Source organism: Doryrhamphus excisus, linkage group LG16, assembly GCF_037039965.1.
Source record: "Doryrhamphus excisus strain RoL-2023G ecotype Guam linkage group LG16, RoL_Dexc_Guam_v1.1, whole genome shotgun sequence".
NCBI lineage: Eukaryota > Metazoa > Chordata > Actinopteri > Syngnathiformes > Syngnathidae > Doryrhamphus > Doryrhamphus excisus.
In genome coordinates this window covers 13,256,852-13,277,916 of record NC_136372.1, presented here as the reverse complement: position 1 = coordinate 13,277,916, position 21,065 = coordinate 13,256,852, and the positions used below count along the sequence as shown (strand labels likewise).

The 21,065-nt window shown below is 41.7% G+C and overlaps 4 protein-coding genes across 5 annotated transcripts; all 4 read left to right on the top strand.

The window, feature by feature from the left end:
- Positions 1–477: 477 nt before the first annotated feature.
- Positions 478–5,297, top strand: LOC131103337 (cytochrome P450 2K1-like). The gene is made up of 9 exons (XM_058049505.2): positions 478–706; positions 765–927; positions 1,200–1,349; positions 1,419–1,579; positions 3,323–3,502; positions 3,575–3,716; positions 3,788–3,972; positions 4,488–4,629; positions 4,690–5,297. The coding sequence occupies exons 1-9, from the start codon at positions 509–511 to the stop codon at positions 4,875–4,877; spliced, it is 1,509 nt and encodes a 502-aa protein (XP_057905488.2). The 5' UTR covers positions 478–508; the 3' UTR covers positions 4,878–5,297.
- A 131-nt stretch (positions 5,298–5,428) lies between these two features.
- Positions 5,429–9,216, top strand: LOC131103338 (cytochrome P450 2K1-like). The gene is made up of 9 exons (XM_058049506.2): positions 5,429–5,681; positions 5,740–5,902; positions 6,746–6,895; positions 6,965–7,125; positions 7,404–7,583; positions 7,657–7,798; positions 7,871–8,055; positions 8,691–8,832; positions 8,892–9,216. Exons 1-9 carry the CDS (start codon positions 5,484–5,486, stop codon positions 9,077–9,079), a joined length of 1,509 nt encoding a protein of 502 aa, XP_057905489.2. The 5' UTR covers positions 5,429–5,483; the 3' UTR covers positions 9,080–9,216.
- A 970-nt stretch (positions 9,217–10,186) lies between these two features.
- On the top strand, positions 10,187–14,307 carry LOC131103331 (cytochrome P450 2K1-like). Of its 2 annotated transcripts, XM_058049494.2 has the most exons (9): positions 10,188–10,443; positions 10,501–10,663; positions 11,695–11,844; positions 11,911–12,071; positions 12,710–12,889; positions 12,959–13,100; positions 13,175–13,359; positions 13,759–13,900; positions 13,961–14,307. In XM_058049494.2, the coding sequence occupies exons 1-9, from the start codon at positions 10,246–10,248 to the stop codon at positions 14,146–14,148; spliced, it is 1,509 nt and encodes a 502-aa protein (XP_057905477.2). In that variant the 5' UTR covers positions 10,188–10,245; the 3' UTR covers positions 14,149–14,307. The 2 variants fall into 2 exon arrangements, with proteins under 2 accessions (XP_057905476.2, XP_057905477.2); XM_058049493.2 differs by having other exon boundaries at positions 10,187–10,443; positions 11,695–12,071.
- A 1,892-nt stretch (positions 14,308–16,199) lies between these two features.
- Positions 16,200–20,669, top strand: LOC144894417 (cytochrome P450 2K1-like). Its single transcript, XM_058049495.2, has 9 exons — positions 16,200–16,441; positions 16,501–16,663; positions 16,892–17,041; positions 17,111–17,271; positions 18,399–18,578; positions 18,661–18,802; positions 18,873–19,057; positions 19,604–19,745; positions 19,805–20,669. Exons 1-9 carry the CDS (start codon positions 16,244–16,246, stop codon positions 19,990–19,992), a joined length of 1,509 nt encoding a protein of 502 aa, XP_057905478.2. The 5' UTR covers positions 16,200–16,243; the 3' UTR covers positions 19,993–20,669.
- The last annotated feature ends 396 nt before the right edge of the window (positions 20,670–21,065 follow it).

Sequence of the window (21,065 nt, the reverse complement as noted above, 5' to 3'; positions counted from 1 at the left end):
AGCTAGGAGACCAGGGTTCAATTCCACCCTCGGCCATCTCTGTGTGGAGTTTGCATGTTCTCCCCGTGCATGCGTGGGTTTTCTCCAGGTACTCCGGTTTCCTCCCACATTCCAAAAACATGCTAGGTTAATTGGCCACTCCAAATTGTCCATAGGTATGAATGTGAGTGTGAATGGTTGTTTGTCTATATGTGCCCTGTGATTGGCAGAATATTTATAATATTTTTGGGATTCACTGAAAAAAGTCCCAAATATCGAAGGTTTGGTGACCTCCTGATGTAAACACAGCACATTTACAAAGTCATGCAAAGTGAGGACAATCATGTTTACCACCTCAAATGCCTCTAGTATGACCTTTGGATCATTATTTGAATGCATACAGTTGATTTGCTGGGCTGCTTGACCACACCCACTGGACTGTGATTGGAGGGCCAGATCCTCCTGAACCTTTTATAGCGAGCCACTGAGTACGTGTGTTTGTGAAGGAAGGTGCGTGCCCTGCCACAACATGTTTGAAGAGCTCCTGCAGGCTCCTGCGTTGTCCTCCTTGTTGGGGATCCTCGCAGGCTTGCTGGTCATCCACCTTTTGTACTCCAGTTGGACTTTCCAAGGTAAACACACCCATCCTCCTGGCCCCAGATGTCTTCCTTTGCTTGGTAACCTGCTTCAGGTGGATCTCTCCAGGCTTGATCAGTCCCTTTTTAAGGTGAGGCCTTAGTATGTTTACCTACAAGACTGTCCCAACCTAAGCCTTATTTCTTTAGCTGTCTAAAAAGTATGGACCAGTCTTCACCCTCCACTTGGGACTCAAAAAGATTGTGGTCCTAGCTGGGACCAAGACAGTCCGACAAGCTCTCATAAACCATGCTGAGGAGTTTGGGGACAGAGAATCCAGTCCTCTATTCCACGATTTATCCAAAGGGCATGGTAAGTCTTTCTTATGTCTACAGTCGTCTTGAAAACACAGTGTCTCACCAACAAATCAATTCCCAACTGGCATGGTTTATAATTGACAAAATCCCATCAAAATAAATGCGTATTTGCATAAGCATATCACATTTGAGGTTGACGGTTGAAGCAGAGAAAAAGATGGGGCGTAAATGGAAGTCAGAGACTGTAAAGCTACAAGGAATGGATGGATGAACAAAATGTTTACCGTTATGAATTAAATTTGAAAAACACTTGCCATTTTCTTGCAGGCATTGTATTCTCCAATGGTGAGTCCTGGAAAGAAATGAGACGTTTTGCTTTAACAACCCTGAGAGATTTTGGGATGGGAAAGAGGCTCAGTGAGCAGAAAATCATTGAGGAGTGTCAATACATGACTGAGGAGTTTCAAAAACATGAAGGTAACCTTTTTCATGAAATCCACATTGCCTTTTTCTGTCCTTTTTAATGTATTCTGTTTTTCCTTTCAGGTAAAGCCTTTGACACCAAAATTCCAATCACTTATGCAACTTCAAATATCATTTCGGGCGTCATCTTTGGAAAAAGGTTTGACTACAAAGATCCGGTCATACGAGATATGGTTAAAAACGACCAAGACGCCGTCCTTCTGTCTGGATCACCTTCCATCCTGGTACTCCACCAACCCATTTGTGTACTTAGAGTGCCTAAAAAGATGAGCCAATTCTGTTCAAACTGTATTATTAAAAGGCAGCACTATTGTTTTGGTGTCAGAACCCACCTTAATATTTGTAAAAAAAATATCCTTGCTGCTAAATTGAGATAGCAAGTTTAGAAAAATGCAGAAAATAAATAATAAGTAGGACTGTCAAAGTTAATGTGGCGTTTATGATGCGTTAACGGAAGTTCCCTTTGCGCGATTAACGTGCACTCTTCCTGTTTGACCCTCGGCCCCCACCGTAGTTTGGTTGAAGCACAGTAACTCTGAAGCCACAAGCTGGAACAAATATTGATGGGAAACGCAGAAAAAGACCAAAAGTTATTTTGTATCTACTGTGTTTGACTTATCACGGATTACATGTCCTGCCAGAGACTAGAGCAGTGCAGGTATTGTTTTTATTAGTGATTTTTATTAGTTTTTATTAGTTCAGTCAACTGGTTCGAAAATGGATTCATTTCTTGAAGCTTCATGTGCACACGAAACCACCTGCTGGCCTTAGATACAATTACAGCCAGCTGTATCTTCATATGTGATGCATTGAATGCTTTGTTTTGGCTCTTGGAAATGATTCATTCATTTATTTTCTATTTCTCTGTTGATTTTTACATTGAATTACCAGCTAAATTGGAGTTCCAGCTGCTATTGACGGGCTGTCAATGTGATGACCTCGGCTAAAGTCCAGTGTTTTGCTAGCGTTAGCGATTTAGCATCGAGCTACCACAATGATTCACATGAGCACTCAACGTCATCAAATCTTACCTTTACGCATTCCCACATAGTATCAGCATTCGGGAGCGAGTGAGAGGTGAAAGAAAAAGGAGGAAAATACATCCAAATACATCCATACTGCCCTCTTTGCATCGGAGAACGGTGCGTCGGTGCGTTCAGTGACCGTCGAAAAAGTAGGACAAATCGCATTAAACATTCAAAAAACTGTATTGTATTGTAATACAATAATATTTACTGTAATATAATAATTAATTTCTATGTATATCAATGTATTTTAAAAGAGAAATGAAATGGCATTGAGCTTGCAATTTGGATTAAATGCTTTATGATTATTACCCTATGTTTTATGTATTTCCATTTGTACATTCCATGAAGGAAAGGTGCATTGAGGCAATAATGTATTAATAATCCTTTCTGGATGTTCCTAAATAGGCTTTTTACTCACAAACATTTAGAATTTAAAACTAGTATCATAAATAAAAACAATCTTATTTTGAGCTGACACAAATAAACAAAAACTTGTTAGTGTGAGAGGTCTCATTCGCTCACATTTTGTATTTGCTGAATGTTTGTGGGCGAGTTTAAGAGCTAATATGCTAATAATAAAGAAGAATAGTTATACAAAAATATGCTTGCTGACTGTATTTTTTTTAAATAATGGCCCAAAGTTCCCAAATTGATAATTCTTTACGTAAAATGTAAAGAAATTATATAATTATGATTGTATTTGCATATCAAATCATTTACTACAAAGAGATTTCCCCTACTTATTATAGATAAAAACTGCAATTAAGTGTGATTAATTGTGAGTAAACTATGGACAAAATGCAATTAATCACGATCAAAAATTTTAATCGATTGATCGATCTTGTTCACGAGTGAAGGAAGGTTGGAGCGTGAGGTCGGCAGGTGGATCGGTGGATGGATGGATGGCAATAATGTTCTAATGTTCTTGCTTCATGACAGATCTACGATGTCTTTCCATGGCTGGGCCCTTGGCTTAAAAACTGGAGGGATTTAATGAGAGCTATAGAGAATAACAAGCAGCATTTATTACAATTAATAAACAGCCTAAAGGAGACTTTCAACCCTGACATATGTCGCTGCTTCGTCGATGCTTTCTGGACACGTAAGCTAAACCTGGAGGTAGGACATCCTCATCTTTACACCTCTCCTCAATGAAAGAATGCATGTAGAACATATCTGTTGTTTTTTTAGGAGTCCGGAGCCCAGGGGCTGCACCTCCATAGCGAAAATCTGGTCTACACCGTGTTGGATTTATTTGGCGCTGGAACTGAAACAACATCTAATACCCTTCGCTGGGGTCTACTTTTAATGTCCAAGTACCCTCAAATACAAGGTACAAATCATCATAATAATGCATGGAAAAGAAAGAGGCAGGCATGACTATCAGTGTTCCTTCTCCTGCAGATCGGGTTCAGGAGGAGCTGAGCAGGGTGGTGGGAGTCCGTCAGGTCCAAATGGAGGACAGGAAGAACCTGCCTTACACCGACGCAGTCATCCATGAGACTCAGAGGCTGGCCAACATCGTCCCCATGTCTGTCACTCACAGCACCAGCAGAGATGTCACCTTCCAGGGATACTTCATCGAAAAGGTCAGATGCTGTTTTGACAGTAAAAGATTCCATCCAGGTCATCTATTGGTCGGATGTGTCCTGAACACCTCAGGCAGGCACCCTGACCAAATACCCGAGCCACCTCATCTTGCTTTTCTCAATGCGGAGGAACAGTGGTTGAACTTTTTCACGAATGATAGAGCTTCTCAACTTATCTCAAAGGGAGAACCCAGCCGCCCAACAGAGGAAACTCATTTCGGCCACTTGTACCCAGGATCTTGTCCTTTAGTGAACCATGACCATAGGCGATGGTCGGAACATAGATCAACTGGTAAATTTCGGGCTTTGCCTTTTGATGCAGAGTCCATACCACTCCACCTGTCAATCTTGCAATAAATCCTTCTGCTCGACCGGGAATCCACCACTTTATGGACAAGAACCACTGGTGATGTTCACCAGCAGGTTCTGGGTTTACCGCCACAACAGTAACTGACCATCAAGGATCCCAATCAAGTAAATAATACTTTGTGTTTTTTGTGACTTTGTCCACCAAGGGGACCACTGTGCTCCCTCTGCTGACATCTGTCCTCTATGATGAGACTGAGTGGAAGACACCAAACACCTTCAACCCTTCCCACTTCCTGGATGAGGAGGGTAAATTCATCAGGAGGGATGCCTTCTTACCCTTCTCTGCAGGTACAACCACTCTTTCCTTTTTTTACCCACTTTTTAGTCTCACTGCCATTCGCTTTACAGGCCGCAGGGCTTGTCTAGGTGAAGGTCTGGCCCGGATGGAGCTCTTCCTCTTCTTCACGCACCTCCTCCAGCACTTCCGATTCACCCCCGCACCTGGGATTTCGGAGGACGAGGTGGATTTGACGCCGATTGTGGGCTTCACGCTCAGTCCACCACTTCACCAGCTGTGTGCTGTGAGTCGCTACTGAGGAGGAGATGTTGGCGGAAAAAGCAAAACTCTACTCAGCTCCTCCTGACTATAAATACTCCAATGGTAACCGAATGCTGCAATATTTTGACTTTCAAATGATTCACAGTTAGTTATATGTATTCCTCTTCCAGATTAATAAAGTATCTCTCTATATATACTATATCCGAGGTTAAAAAGCAGGGGCACGCTTACCCCCAATGGTACGCTAATTGGGAGTACAAGAATGACTCTTTCTGTGAGTTCTAATTGCTTTGAAGAAGTCGACGTGACGTGATGCTTGTGTAGGAATGGCTTACATAAAATGATTTTCAGATTCTCCAATTGTTCTCCGATGTCCTGCAAAAGCTGTGGTTCCAGTAAAGGATGGATTGGTCGTTCATGTCATTGTTATTGTTCACAGCTCAATAAACATCAGGACCCTTCCAAGGTGTCTTGTTTTGCTTCTCAATATTCCACAAGGGTACGCGGATTAAAACAGGTGATTTGCTGCGCTGCTTGACCACACCCACTGGTGTGTGATTGGATGACCAGATCCTCCTGAACCTTTTATAGCGAGCCACTGAGTAAGTGTGTTTGTGAAGGAAGGTGCGTGCCCTGCCACAACATGTTTGAAGAGCTCCTGCAGGCTCCTGCGTTGTCCTCCTTGTTGGGGATCCTCGCAGGCTTGCTGGTCATCCACCTTTTGTACTCCAGTTGGACTTTCCAAGGTAAACACACGCATCCTCCTGGGCCCAGATGTCTTCCTTTGCTTGGTAACCTGCTTCAGGTGGATCTCTCCAGGCTTGATCAGTCCCTTTTTAAGGTGAGTCCTTAGTATGTTTACCTACAAGACTGTCCCAATCTAAGCCTTATTTCTTTAGCTGTCTAAAAAGTATGGACCAGTCTTCACCCTCCACTTGGGACTCAAAAAGATTGTGGTCCTAGCTGGAAGCAAGACAGTCCGACAAGCTCTCATAAACCATGCTGAGGAGTTTGGGGACAGAGAATCCAGTCCTCTATTCCATGATTTATCCAAAGGCCATGGTAAGTCTTTCTTATGTCTGTAGAGTCTGTATGTTGCAATTGTTTACCACACAAAGTCCAATAAAAATAAATATGTATTTGCGTAAACCTGTCACACTTGAAGTTGAACGTTGAAGCAGAGAAAAAGATGAGAAGATTTGGCGGTAACAGGAAGGCAGTCACTCAAAGCAAATGACTCCAAAGACACAAGGAATGGATGGATAAATAAATAGTCAGTATTTTACTGGCAAGATAGCTGGACAAACCAGCATGAAAAATATGACATATTTACATGGTATTAAAAAGAACAAAGATGCTTGAGGGAGAACTAACCCACTAAGAAGAATTTGCAGGAACAAACAGCACGCAAATTCCTCCAAAAAGTACATCAACCAGTGAAAATTCATTTATTCATTTTCTACCGCTTATCCTAACGAGGGTCACGGGGGTTCTTGGAGCCTATCCCAGCTGTCTTCGGGCGAGAGGCGGGGTACACCCTGGACTGGTAGCCAGCCAATCACAAGGCACATATAGACAAACAACCATTCACACTCACATTCATACCTATGGACAATTTGGAGTCGCCAATTAACCTAGCATGTTTTTGGAATGTGGGAGGAAACCGGAGTATCAACCAGTGAATAACAAGACATAAAATTCAGTAGTTTTCTTGTGAAATTATGGTTTTAAAATGTGCTGTGGACCAATAAAAACAGGCTTTGGCTGCAAAAGGCCCTTGGCCTGCACTTTGGACACCCCCGTTTTAGACCAGAGAGTAGGAAAAAAAAAAAGGCTGTTCTTCATGGATCTGAAAATAAGATGAGTTTACATCTGTTTCTTCTATTGAAACACACTTTCTTACAGGCATCGTACTCTCCAATGGTGACTCCTGGAAAGAAATGAGACGTTTCGCCTTAGCAACCCTGAGAGATTTTGGGATGGGAAAGAGGCTCAGTGAGCAGAAAATCATTGAGGAGTGTCAATACCTGACTGAAGAGTTTCAAAAACATGAAGGTAACCTTTTTTCATGAAATCCACATAGTTTTTTCTGTCCTTTCCTATGTATTCTGTCTTTCCTTTCAGGTAAAGCATTTGACACTACAGCACCTCTCAGCCTCGCAGCCTCAAATATAGTCGCCGCCACCGTGTTTGGAAAAAGGTTTGACTCCAAAGATTCGGTCATCCAAAATATGTTTGCCAATGACCAAGAGGCCACCCGTCTGTCTGGATCGCCTTCCATCCTGGTACTACACCAACATTCTGTTGTAATTATGTTGTATTGCAAAAGGCAGCACTATTGTTTGGATGCCAGAACCCACTGTAATATTTGTAAAAATGTGCTTTCAAAATTTGAGGCAGCAACTGTGGAGAAAAACGGGAAATAAGTAATCATTTTAATGAACAGCTTTGTTAAAAACAAAATAGATACCTATAAATACAATCACTATGATAACTGGCTTTATACAATAAATTAAAATAGAAAATGCAGCAAAGACAATAATGTCTATTTGGTTCATGACAGATCTACGATGTCTTTCCATGGCTGGGCCCTTGGATTAAAAACTGGAGGGATTTAATGAGAGCTATGGAGAATAACAAGCAGCTTGTATTGCAATTAATAAACAATCTAAAGGAGACTTTCAACCCTGACATATGTCGCTGCTTTGTGGATGCTTTCTGGACACGTAAGCTAAACCTGGAGGTAGGACATCCTCATCTTTACACCTCTCCTCAATGCAAGAATGCATGTAGAACATATCTGTTGTTTTTTTTAGGAGTCTGACATCCAGGGGTTACATTACCATAATGAAAACCTGGTCTACAGTGTGATGGATTTATTTGGTGCTGGAACTGACACGACAACAAACACCCTTCGCTGGAGTCTACTTTTAATGGCCAAGTACCCTCAAATACAAGGTACAAATCATCATAATAATGCATGGAGAAAAAAAGAGGCAGGCATGACTATCAGTGTTCCTTCTCCTGCAGATCGGGTTCAGGAGGAGCTGAGCAGGGTGGTGGGAGTCCGTCAGGTCCAGATGGGGGACAGGAAGAACCTGCCTTACACCGACGCAGTCATCCATGAGACGCAGAGGCTGGCCAACACCATCCCCATAGCGATCAATCATAGCACCAGCAGAGATGTCACCTTCCAGGGATACTTCATCGAAAAGGTCAGATGCATGACACTTGTTTTGTTTATGCAGACGTGGGGCAAATGGTGCTCTTATTTTGAAGGACGGTCACAGAAATATGTTCTGTGTATGTGGAGAATGTACGAGCTAAGTTCAAAAATAAACCTGCTTCTCATATTTTTTTACTCAGAACTTGCATGTGATCTCTGTGTGGAGTTTGCATGTTCTCCCCGTGCATGCGTGGGTTTTCTCCAGGTACTCCGGTTTCCTCCCACATTCCAAAAACATGCTAGGTTAATTGGCGACTCCAAATTGTCCATAGGTATGAATGTGAGTGTGAATGGTTGTTTGTCTATATGTGCCCTGTGATTGGCTGGCGACCAGTCCAGGGTGTACCCCACCTCTCGCCCAAAGACCGCTGGGATAGGCTCCAGCACCCCCGCGACCCTTGTGAGGAAAAAGCGGTAGAAAATGAATGAATGAATGAACTTGCATGTAGTCATGGGGCACTGTAAAACCTTCCTTAGGTTTGCCTGTTGCCCCAAACAATATAGCACCGAGTAACACTCTGGGACTCAAACCCCTCCACCACGTTAGGGTTGGGATTCACAGAGGAGGAAGGATTCCAATCAAGTAAATAATACTTTGTGTTTTTTGTGATTTTGTCCACCAAGGGGACCACTGTGGTCCCTCTGCTGACATCTGTCCTCTATGATGAGACTGAATGGAAGACACCAAACACCTTCAACCCTTCCCACTTCCTGGATGAGGAGGGTAAATTCATCAGGAGGGATGCCTTCTTACCCTTCTCTGCAGGTACAACCACTCTTTCCTTGTTTAGCCACTTTTTAGCCTCACTGCTATTCGCTTTACAGGCCGCAGGGCTTGTCTAGGTGAAGGTCTGGCCCGGATGGAGCTCTTCCTCTTCTTCACACACCTCCTCCAGCACTTCCGATTAACCCCCGCACCTGGGATTTCGGAAGATGAACTAGATTTGACGCCGATGGCGAGCTTCACCATCATTCCACCACCTCACCAGCTGTGTGCCGTGAGTCGCCACTGAGGAGGAGATGTTGGCGGAAAAGCAAAAGGAAAATCTTGTTGCTTTGCACTCTGGAGTGCAAAGGACCGCAAATATTTCTGATTGACTTATTCTATAAAATTAATATTAGACCTGATTGACATGTACTATTAATTTTTTCATTGGTGGATTATTAATAAAGAAATAAGATTTTCCCTGCAAATTGTGGTTAGTCCTGATGATGTTACTCATGATAATACAATCTACTCTCAGTTACTGTAGAAAATAATAACATCAAGTTCCAACAGTGAGCCAAAGTTTGGTGCATATATATACAGTTGAAAAAAGGGTATGAATAATTTTGAAGAAAGGAAGTTGTTTAAAAAATTATGTCTGAAATGTTGCAAGGATTTACATTGTTTTATTTGTGATTTGTTTCATGCATTATTTCAGAAATAACTGAACCAGAAAGTGTGTGTTATATGTAGTTAATGTAAACCAGTGGTTTTATATATATATATTTATATTATTCATTCATTTTCTACCGCTTATCCTCACGAGGGTCGCGGGGGGTGCTGGAGCCTATCCCAGCTGTCTTTGGGCGAGAGGCGGGGTACACCCTGGACTGGTCGCCAGCCAATCACAGGGCATATATAGACAAACAACCATTCACACTCACATTCATACCTATGGACAATTTGGAGTCGCCAATTAACCTAGCATGTTTTTGGAATGTGGGAGGAAACCGGACATGCAACATGCAAACTCCACACAGAGATGGCCGAGGGTGGAATTGAACCCTGGTCTCCTAGCTGTGAGGTCTGCACGCTATATATATATATATATATATATACATATATACATATAGGGCTATATATGTAGGGCTGTTAAAATATTTGATCACGATTAATCCCATTTTTTGTCCATGGTTAACTCAGAATTAATCACCTGTAATCTATAATAAATAGGGGAAACTCTTTGTGCATTTTGGATGTGCATAGTTTATCACCTTACATGTATCTATGATCTTTGTATGCTTACTTTAATCTATTTATTTAATCTATTTAATCTATTATTTACTGTGATTCGCTGGGCTGCTTGACCACACCCACTGGATTGTGATTGGAGGACGCCAATCCTCCTGAACCTTTTATAGCGAGCCACTGAGTAAGTGTGTTTGTGAAGGAAGGTGCGTGCCCTGCCACAACATGTTTGAAGAGCTCCTGCAGGCTCCTGCGTTGTCCTCCTTGTTGGGGATCCTCGCAGGCTTGCTGGTCATCCACCTTTTGTACTCCAGTTGGACTTTCCAAGGTAAACACACGCATCCTCCTGGGCCCAGATGTCTTCCTTTGCTTGGTAACCTGCTTCAGGTGGATCTCTCCAGGCTTGATCAGTCCCTTTTTAAGGTGAGTCCTTCTTGTCCTTCTTACAAGACTGTCCCAACCTAAGCATTATTTGTTTAGCTGTCTAAAAGGTATGGACCAGTCTTCACCCTCCACTTGGGACTCAAAAAGATTGTGGTCCTAGCTGGAAGCAAGACAGTCCGCCAAGCTCTCATAAACCATGCTGAGGAGTTTGGGGACAGAGAAACCAGTCCTCTATTCCACGATTTATCCAGAGGCCATGGTAAGTCTTTTTTTAATGTCTATAGAGGTTTTGAAAACACGGTGGCTCCCCGACAAATGGGCTCACAGAAGAGTTTCTCCTAACTGACGTGATTCATAACTGACTTCATACAAATGAAAAATTATATTTTAGAATAGTCTCTGCATGTTGTCAGGTGCAATTGTTTGACACAAAGTCTGATATAAATAAATGTGTGCCTACATAAGCCTGGCACACCTGAGGTTGATGGTTTAAAAATGGTAGAGCGTGGTGGAACCAAGCAAATTACTCATAAAACCAAACTGCATGTATAATTATAATACCGGGGTAATTGATGGGACATTTTTATTTTCCTAGCACCTGACTTGCATGACAAACATAACATGTTTGTATTGTTGTATTACTAGGCAGATTATTGTATTAGTATTATGATTATAATTATTATTGTGTTAGTATTGTATTACCTATTATTGTAATAGGTAGATTAAGAATGCTTGAGGGAGAAATACAATCCAAGGAAGAAGGAAGTTAAACAGAAATAAAATTTTTCCTATCATCCGCAATCCTTTTGTGAGACATGAACACACATCTTTTCCGGTTTTCAGTGCGTTCTAAAGATATAAAGACAGCTTAAAAAAGCAGCAAAGAATGCATGTAATGGGACACACCTACTACACTTATAAAGCCCTCTGAAAAAAAACTCCAAAAAGTGCCAACAACACTCCATTTCTGAAATGTGACCTTCATATTAACCAAACCATGGCGACATTGTTATTATCATTGTTAATAACATTGTTACACTCAAGAACTATGTTACTGGTGTAACATTTCACCACACCAGCTAGCTACTACCTTCACCATAAACTCACTCACAATGCTTCAAGCCACTTACGAAAGGGAAATTAGATTGCACATAAAAGAGAAAGACGTGTGTGTTCAATTCCCCCCAAACCTGCACTCTCCTTTCACTGCATTTATACTAAAATCTATAAATCTCACTTTATAAATGTTATTGTCTGTTTCTCCCATTGAAACACACCACTTGCATTCAGGCATACTATTCTCCAATGGCGATTCCTGGAAGGAGACGAGGCGTTTCACCTTAACAACACTGAGAGATTTTGGGATGGGCAAGAGGCTCACTGAGCAGAAAATCATTGAGGAGTGTCACTACTTGACTGAGGAGTTTGAAAAACACAAAGGTAACCGTCCTCATGAAATCCACATTGCTACGTATGCTGTGTTTTCTAATGTATTCTGTCCGTCAGGTAAAGCCTTTGATACTACAATGCTCATGAGCTACGCAACTTCAAATATCATTTCGGCCATCATGTTCGGAAAAAGATTTGACTACAAAGACCCAGTCCTCCGAGATATGGTTAAAAATGACCAAGATATCATCCATCTGTCTGGAACGCCTTGCATCCTGGTACTCCCTCAACCTATTGTGTATTTACAGAGTCCAAAAAGTCGAGCCAATTGCAATGCATTTTTTTCATGTGGACATATACTACATTCACTAAGCACTTCTGTCTTGAGAATCTATGGTGTGCATCATAGTAGACCCAAACTGTCTCATCTTTCCTGTAGACTTGATGGGAGCAGCTTTTGGAATGGCTCAGCAGTCCCATCCGAGCCTGACAGGTGGCTGTTTTCTCACACTCTCAATTACTGAAGTGGTCGGTTGATTGTGATTGTTGGAGCAGCCAGGACGTCTTGGCCTACGACGTTAGTTGTCTTGATACCGAGTGTAAGACTCAACTGTGGGCAAGATGCTATTCAAGGCCTTCTTCAGTGTGCTAGATCATGGCTGCAATGATTGTCTCTGGTAGTTGGTGCAGTTGCTGATTGCTGCCTTGCTTCACCATCTCGGAGTTTTGCATATCCTGAGGTAAATGGCCTTTGGTCCAGCAGAGAAACAAAGGTCCATCAAGTGGCTGCTAGAGGACTTACTTCACACACTTCTACACTTGTATATTCCTGCAACTGCTTGTCCTGGTCTGGCTTTTGAATTTCAAGGGTGCAGTTCCCAAAAATGGGAATCATGTCCATTTTGCTCCATGACAGGTCTACTATGCCTTTCCATGGCTGGGCCCTTGGCTTCAAGACTGGAGAGATTTAAAGAAGGTTGAGAAGAAGAGCAGGCAGCCTGCATTGCAGTTAATAAACCATCTAAAGGAGACTTTCAACCCTGACATATGTCGCTGCCTTGTGGATGCTTTCTGGAAACGTAAGCTAAATCTGGAGGTAGGACATCTTTTCACCTCTCCCATTTTGCCCAAGTGTGCCCTATGAGAGTATCAATTCTATTTTTAGGAGTCTAACACCCAGGAGTCGGCCTACAGTGATGAAAACCTGGTCTACACCGTGTTGGATTTGTTTGGCGCTGGAACTGACACAACATCACTCACCCTTCGCTGGAGTCTACTTTTCATGTCTAAGTACCCTCAAATACAAGGTACAAATCATCATAATAATGCATGGAAGAAACAAACTAGGCAGGCATGACTATCAGTGTTCCTTCTCCTGCAGATCGGGTTCAGGAGGAGCTGAGCAGGGTGGTGGGAGTCCGTCAGGTCCAAATGGAAGACAGGAAGAACCTGCCTTACACCGACGCAGTCATCCATGAGACTCAGAGGCTGGCCAACGTCTTCCCCATGTCTGTCAATCACAGCACCAGCAGAGATGTCACCTTCCAGGGATACTTCATCGAAAAGGTCAGATGCTGCTTCATCAGTAAAAGAAATTGGCTCCATTGTGGAGCGTTGTTTGCGCTTTTTGGAGGTTTTTGCAGGCGGTGGAATAGGTGTATTCTATTAGGTGCATTCTTTTCTGCCTATTTTAAGAACACACAGGAAAGACAAAAACATGTGTTTATGTCTCGCATAAGGATTGTGGAAGATGGGCAAAATTCCCCCAAATGTACACTTTTCCTTCAAGAAGCCAAAAACGCTACCCCCTAGTGACTAGAATACTTGTATCTACATATGTTTTGACCAATAGACCATAGTCTACCATGATAGTCTACCACAAAACAGTTATAATTTATTAATTTCTGAAAAAAATGAATATAGCGAGGGAGCAACTGTGTGTTTTTTGTGACTTTGTGCACCAAGGGGACCACTGTGCTCCCTCTGCTGACATCTGTCCTCTATGATGAGACTGAATGGAAGACACCAAGCACCTTCAACCCTTCCCACTTCCTGGATGAGGAGGGTAAATTCATCAGGAGGGATGCCTTCTTACCCTTCTCTGCAGGTACAACCACTCTTTCCTTTTTTTACCCACTTTTTAGTCTCACTGCTATTCGCTTTGCAGGCCGCAGGGCTTGTCTAGGTGAAGGTCTGGCCCGGATGGAGCTCTTCCTCTTCTTCACTCACCTCCTCCAGCACTTCCGATTCACCCCTGCACCTGGGATTTCGGAGGAGGAGCAGGATTTGAGGCCAGTGGGGGGCGCCACACTCACTCCGTTGCCTCACCAGCTGTGTGCTGTGATTCGATACTGAGGATGGAAAAAAGGAATACTAATACCTTTGCACTCACTCTGTCAATGATTAACATCACATTCAATATTATAATTCTGTTCAAACGGTCTGAAACTAAAGGGGGTAGAATTTATTTTTTCATTTGTGAATCATATCGTAAGTAAAGAGGTGGTGATTTCTGTGATATCGGATTCAGTGTTAATAAATTGAATATTTTCATAGTTACCGCCTTGGAAACTTAATGACTTTCAATATACACTTTTTAACATTGTTAGAGCCATGTAGGCATGAAATCACACCTCTACAGTCACCTTTACACTTCTATTATTGAGTGTGAACATTACATTGGGTAACTCTTAACTTTAGGCAGCCTTAGCTAGTAAGCTAGCCAGCTAACCAGTTAGCTTCAAATGTATTTCTTCTCAACATAAGAAGGGTAGGAAACTCGTTTATGACTTTCAATATCTGCTTTTTAACATTATTAAAGCCACATAGATATGAAATCTCAACCCTATAGTCACCTTTACATTCCTATTATTCATTGTTTACATCACATTGGGTAACTCTTATGCCACAGGAACTTTAGGTGGCCCTAGCTAGTAAGCTAGCGAGCTAACCAGTTAGCTTCAAATTTATTTCTTCTAAACATAAGAATAATCGGAAGCTTGTTTATGACTCGCAATATTTGCTTTTTAACATTATTAAAGCCCCAAAGACATGAAATCACACCCCTATAGTCACCTTTACCCTCCTATTATTCATTGTTTACATCACATTGGGTAACTCTTATGTCACAGGAACTTTAGGCAGCCCTAGCTAGTAAGCTAGCGAGCTAACCAGTTAGCCTCAAATGTATTTCCTCTCAACATCAGAAGGGTAGGAAACTTGTTTATGATTTTCAATATCTGCTTTTTAAAAATTTTAAAGCCCCATACACATGAAATCACACCCCTATAGTCACCTTTACCCTCCTATTATTCATTGCTTACATCACATTGGGTAACTCTTATGCCGCAGGATCCTTAGGCGGCCTTAGCTAGTAAGCTAGCGAGCTAACCAGTTAGCCTCAAATGTATTTCTCTCAACATAAGAAGGGTAGGAAACTTGTTTATGACTTTCAATATCTGTGTTTTAACATTATTAAAGCCCCAAAGACATGAACTCACACCCCTATAGTCAACTTGACACTCCTATTATTCATTGTTTAAATCACATTGGGTAACTGTTAGGTAACTTTAGGTGGCCCTAGCTAATAAGCTAGCGAGCTGACCAGTTATTTCTTCTAAACTTAAGAAGCCAAAAACGTACCACTTCAACAAAACAACAATAATACAAAGTGCACAGAGTAAACGGCAGAGCGCTTAGTACCTTCCAAGGCAGGTCAGTCTACTTTTAGCTCCAATTCTCCCGTCCATCTCTCCCTGCATGATCATTGTTCATTCCTTGCTATGTTCCTATTAGTTCACCTCTTTACATCTTCTCACATGATCTTCCAATGTCTTGCAATGTCCATGCAGTTCCTACAGCATGTATCATAAATATGCCACCACGGTGCATTCCTTTCCTGCAGGTAAACACCTGACAAGCATTCCAGTGAAGAACAATTCTGTTTTTAGAATGTGCCATGAGCCAAAAAAATAAAAATCTGGGAGACACAAATGGCCCCCAGGCTGCACTTTGGACACCACTACAGCAGTACTGTAATACCAAAAGCCTTATAGGTATACTATGCATGCTGTGAAGCCATTCATTATTTTGTGATATCTTCTAAAACTCTAAAGACATGTTCAAATCTTGTTCAAACAATATTTTTTTCGATCTTCCCATTTGCCCTGGAATCATAAAAATGTAGCCCAAAAATGTTCCCCCCAAAATTAACTTTTAATCCCAAAAGGTTGCCTTGTAGTGTGTATTATGAATACACTTTTGTCAACGTGAGTGCAACCATGTTTATCAGTTTAGCCTCTTTGACCTTTGTATCCTTATTTTAGTTATTTGGTTGAGTGATTCGCCACACCCACTGGTGCTCCATTGGAGGGCCAGATCCTCCTGAACCTTTTATAGCGAGCCACTGAGTAAGTGTGTTTGTGAAGGAAGGTGCGTGCCCTGCCACAACATGTTTGAGGAGCTCCTGCAGGCTCCTGCGTTGTCCTCCTTGTTGGGGATCCTCGCAGGCTTGCTGGTCATCCACCTTTTGTACTCCAGTTGGACTTTCCAAGGTAAACACACGCATCCTCCTGGCCCCAGATGTCTTCCTTTGCTTGGTAACCTGCTTCAGGTGGATCTCTCCAGGCTTGATCAGTCCCTTTTTAAGGTGAGGCCTTTAGTGTGTTTACCTACAAGACTGTCCCAACCTAAGCCTTATTTCTTTAGCTGTCTAAAAAGTATGGACCAGTCTTCACCCTCCACTTGGGACTCAAAAAGATTGTGGTGCTGGCTGGAAGCAAGACAGTCCGCCAAGCTCTCATCAATCACCCGGAGGAGTTTGGGGACAGAGAAACCAACCCTTTATTCCATGATTTCACCAAAGGGAATGGTAAATCTTTCTTATGTTGATAGAGGTCTTGAAAACATGGCGGCTGACCAAAAACTATGCTCCCTTGAACAGGTTCAACATGATTTAAGATTAATGATCCCCTTTTGCAGGGATTTTTTTTTGTGGAACATTCCGCCTTCACCTCCAGGACATCTTACATCTTATCAGTGCAAGGTTGCAAGAAGTGTTTAGAAAGTTATCTCCTTTTTTCTTTCCACCGCCTCGCAGGCATAATATTCACCAATGGCGAAACATGGAAGGAAATGAGACGTTTCGCTTTAACAACCCTGAGAGATTTTGGGATGGGCAAGAGGCTCAGTGAGCGGAAAATCACTGAGGAGTGTCAATACCTGACTGAGGAGTTCGAAAAACATGAAGGTAACCTTTTTCATGAAATCCACATTACTTTTTGCTGCCCTGTCTAATGTATTCTCTCTTTCCTTTCAGGTAAAGCCTTTGACACCACAACGCTCATTAGCTACGCAGCTTCAAATATCATTTCAGCCATCATGTTCGGGAAAAGGTTTGACTACAAAGATCCGGTCTTCCAAGACATGTTGGCAAATGACCAAGAGACAGTCCGTCTGTCTGGATCAACTTCCATCCTGGTACTCCACCAACCCGTTATGTGTTTACACAGCCTGAAAGGATGAGCCAGTTTTCCCAAGCATTTTATTATATGGATATATACAGTCTCCACACACTTTATTAGGTACAGTACACAATGTAACAAGATCTGATATAAATACTATATGGTCTAGAGCTCCAGCGACCAATGAATAATAGGAGTGTAAATGTGACTAAAGGCGTGTTATTTCATGTCTACAGGGCTCTAATATTGTTATTCTCATTTTTTGGCCCTTTGTATTGAGTCGTGAACACCTATAGAGCAGCTACACACAATAACCAGCACAGAGTTCTAGTTCTCGTTTTTCCTGAATCTGCACATATTCCAGCTGTATTTCTTTGGACTTGGTACTTCCCACAAAAACAGTCTGTTTTAATTTATTCCACCCATGACCCGCCTCCAGGCACGCACGGCCATTCCGCTGTGGTTGGTCACACTTTCGAGGATTTCCGGTGTTAACTTTATAAGAGTTGATAATAAACGGTGATGTATCTTTTTAAAATATTGGCTTTTAACATACAGCCATATGTGTTGGATCCTGAATCTGATCCAGAATTAGAGTTTCTCAAGAAAAGAGGTTACTTCAAAACGTCTCTCAATGGTACGTAGCGTTAGCATTTTAGCATTTTGCTCTACGACTTACACAATATAAACACAGTCAGGACACTGATCAATTGTTAGTTACTACTTGCCCTTCTGAGTCTTCCACACAGCCAAGTAACGTTAGAAAGACGTCAGGCTTCAGCAAGTTTGTCGGCTAGTCCATCTGCATAGTGGCCCATGTTCACAAAACAGTCCAGTATGAAATGCCATTGACAGATTAAAATCCATTTCTTTTGCTGGTAGGGAATCGGGAACTACAACCACTTGGGTCTGATGGCGGCGTATTTAGGAATTGTAAACAGAGAGGGTTTCTGGCCTACAGCGCACGACCATATAAGGAAGGCAGCCCATCTGTGACATCACAAACCTCCAGTTTTACAACGCCCTTTGAAACTGCTCGTTTTAAGCCATCCCAAACTTCTATCAGGGCTCACTTATAATAATATGTTTTGAATGAATAGAAAATGCACCAAAGTCAATAATGTTTGTTTTGCTCCATGACAGCTCTACATGGTCTTTCCATGGCTGGGCCCTTGGCTTAAAAACTGGAGGGATTTAATGAGGAATGTGGAAAATAACAAGCAGTATTTGTTGCAATTAATAAACAATCTAAAGGAGACTCTCAAGCCTGACATATGTCGCTGCTTTGTGGATGCTTTCTGGACACGTAAGCTAAACCTGGAGGTAGGACATCTTTGTATTTCCAATTCACACCTCTCCCTCTCAATGAAAAAATGTGTGTAGAAAATATCTGTTGTCTTTTTAGGAGTCTGACAGCCAGGGGTTACATTACCATGATGAAAATCTGGTCTACAGCGTGATGAATCTGTTTGGTGCTGGAACTGACACAACAACAAACACCCTTCGCTGGAGTCTACTTTTAATGGCCAAGTACCCTCATATACAAGGTACAAATCATCATAATAATGCACGGAAGAAAAGAGGCAGGCATGACTATCAGTGTTTCTTCTCCTGCAGATCGGGTTCAGGAGGAGCTGAGCAGGGTGGTGGGAGTCCGTCAGGTCCAGATGGAGGACAGGAAGAACCTGCCTTACACCGACGCAGTCATCCATGAGACGCAGAGGATGGCCAACATTGTCCCCATGTCTATCAATCACAGCACCAGTAGAGATGTCACTTTCCAGGGATACTTCATCGAAAAGGTCAGATGCTGTTTCATCAATAAAAGATCCCAATCAAGCACAGTCGTCCCTCGTTCATAGTGGTTAATTGGTTCCAAACCCAAAATTCCACAATATAGGGTTTAATATTAATAAATGGAATAGTTTTGTAATCTGTAGTTGTGTACAGCATAGAAAATCTGTTTATGACTCTCTGAATATGTTTTTTTAGAGCCCTGCAGGCATGATATAACACCCCCATTGTCACTTTATGAAGCAAAAAAAAGTACCACTTCCACATGGTATGAGAGGATAACTTTTTTCATTCTATTGTGTGGGACATACCACATGATAGCCATCCTGCCATGGCTGACTTCATGTAGTATTAAAGTCCTGGCATGTTATGTAATGTCTCAATGTTTTGTGTCATTACTGCTCTCCAGTGACCCCAAATAGCCACATATATTACTTATATTTCAATATGTTTTCACAAATAGAACGCAGTCTACAATATAATTTATTAATTTCCAAAAAAATGCAATATAATGAGGGGGCAACTTTGTGTTTTTTGTGACTTTGTGCACCAAGGGGACCACTGTGCTCCCTCTGCTGACATCTGTCCTCTATGATGAGACTGAGTGGAAGACACCAAACACCTTCAACCCTTCCCACTTCCTGGATGAGGAGGGTAAATTCATCAGGAGGGATGCCTTCTTACCCTTCTCTGCAGGTACAACCGCTCTTTCCTTGTTTAGCCACTTTTTAGCCTCACTGACAATCTCTTTGCAGGCCGCAGGGCTTGTCTAGGTGAAGGTCTGGCCCGGATGGAGCTCTTCCTCTTCTTCACTCACCTTCTCCAGCACTTTCGATTAACCCCCGCACCTGGGATTTCGGAGGACGAGCTGGATTTGACACCAGTGGTGGGCTTCACGCTCAGTCCGCCACCTCACCAGCTGCGTGCTGTGAGTCGTCACTAAGGAGGAGATGTTGGCGGAAAAGCAAAAGGAAAATCTAATAGCTTTGCACTTTCCATGATCAAACATCACAGCGGCGTGCGCCTTGGTTAAAATATCAAAGGCTGCATATGTTTCTACTTTGAAATGAAAAACTATGCAAAAATAGTCTAATGATGGCTGGGAATTGCAACATTTTAATGACTCAAATAATCCACATCGTTATTTTTCCCATACTGTATATCACGGGTATCCAAACTTTTCACAGAATGAAAGGATACAAGGGCCACTTTAACATTTTGTAAGAACAATGCTAAGAGGTTATGTATAGTTGAACAATAAACTGCATCTCAGCTTTGTCATAGCAGTGAAAAATAAGTGAAAAAAAAAACAGTGAAAAAGATCAACTTCACTCTGTACTTTTGGGCTTTTTTTTTTACATTTTCCAAATATTTAAAGTTTGTTCTCAAATAAATAATCTTCTATTATGGCTTCATTCCCATAATATTTTGACTTTATTACCTTAATATTGTAAATTTTTCCCCTACCATTTCAAATTTATTCTTATAATATTTTGACTTCATTCCCATAATATTACCAATTTTAAAAGTATTTTATTCTTTAATATTTATGTGACTAATTGTTTTTCTTCATAATATTGCAATGTTAGTCTAATAAAATTAAAACTTTTATCAATCAGAGTCCCATCTTTGTCTTTTCATATTTTGACTTTATTGTTATGAAATTACAGCAGATTTTTCAATTTTTGCTCTTTCTGTTGTTTATTTTAATTTTCATATTAAATTATATTTAAAGCAGCGGCCCCAGGGCCACAGTTTGGGCACCACTGCTCAATATCCATCCACACCTCCATTTTCTGTCATGTTCACAGATAAGCTGGAGCCTATCCCAGCCTACTTCAGGCAAGAAGCAGGGTCGCCAGCCAATCATCAGCTTTATTGTGTCACTATCACTTAAATATACCCAAACTTAACTGAACTTAAAATGCAGCCAGTGTATCAATACTTTTCTTACCTCAAAACGACTTGATAGTGTGTTGTTTTTGTCATTCCGGCGTCTGCCGCTAGTTGGCGATG

Excerpts from the sequence above, each read along its gene's own strand:
- LOC144894417 (XM_058049495.2), top strand. The coding sequence starts at position 16,244 with ATGTTTGAGGAGCTCCTGCAGGCTCCTGCGTTGTCCTCCTTGTTGGGG. Across the intron at positions 16,664-16,891 it reads TGATTTCACCAAAGGGAATG|GCATAATATTCACCAATGGC; the intron begins GTAAATCTTTCT and ends ACCGCCTCGCAG. Across the intron at positions 17,042-17,110 it reads GGAGTTCGAAAAACATGAAG|GTAAAGCCTTTGACACCACA; the intron begins GTAACCTTTTTC and ends CTTTCCTTTCAG.
- LOC131103337 (XM_058049505.2), top strand. The coding sequence starts at position 509 with ATGTTTGAAGAGCTCCTGCAGGCTCCTGCGTTGTCCTCCTTGTTGGGG. Across the intron at positions 707-764 it reads TTGATCAGTCCCTTTTTAAG|CTGTCTAAAAAGTATGGACC; the intron begins GTGAGGCCTTAG and ends TTATTTCTTTAG. Across the intron at positions 3,973-4,487 it reads AGGGATACTTCATCGAAAAG|GGGACCACTGTGCTCCCTCT; the intron begins GTCAGATGCTGT and ends TTGTCCACCAAG.
- LOC131103338 (XM_058049506.2), top strand. The coding sequence starts at position 5,484 with ATGTTTGAAGAGCTCCTGCAGGCTCCTGCGTTGTCCTCCTTGTTGGGG. Across the intron at positions 7,126-7,403 it reads CTGGATCGCCTTCCATCCTG|ATCTACGATGTCTTTCCATG; the intron begins GTACTACACCAA and ends GGTTCATGACAG. Across the intron at positions 8,056-8,690 it reads AGGGATACTTCATCGAAAAG|GGGACCACTGTGGTCCCTCT; the intron begins GTCAGATGCATG and ends TTGTCCACCAAG.
- LOC131103331 (XM_058049493.2), top strand. The coding sequence starts at position 10,246 with ATGTTTGAAGAGCTCCTGCAGGCTCCTGCGTTGTCCTCCTTGTTGGGG. Across the intron at positions 10,444-10,500 it reads TTGATCAGTCCCTTTTTAAG|CTGTCTAAAAGGTATGGACC; the intron begins GTGAGTCCTTCT and ends TTATTTGTTTAG. Across the intron at positions 13,101-13,174 it reads TAAGTACCCTCAAATACAAG|ATCGGGTTCAGGAGGAGCTG; the intron begins GTACAAATCATC and ends CTTCTCCTGCAG.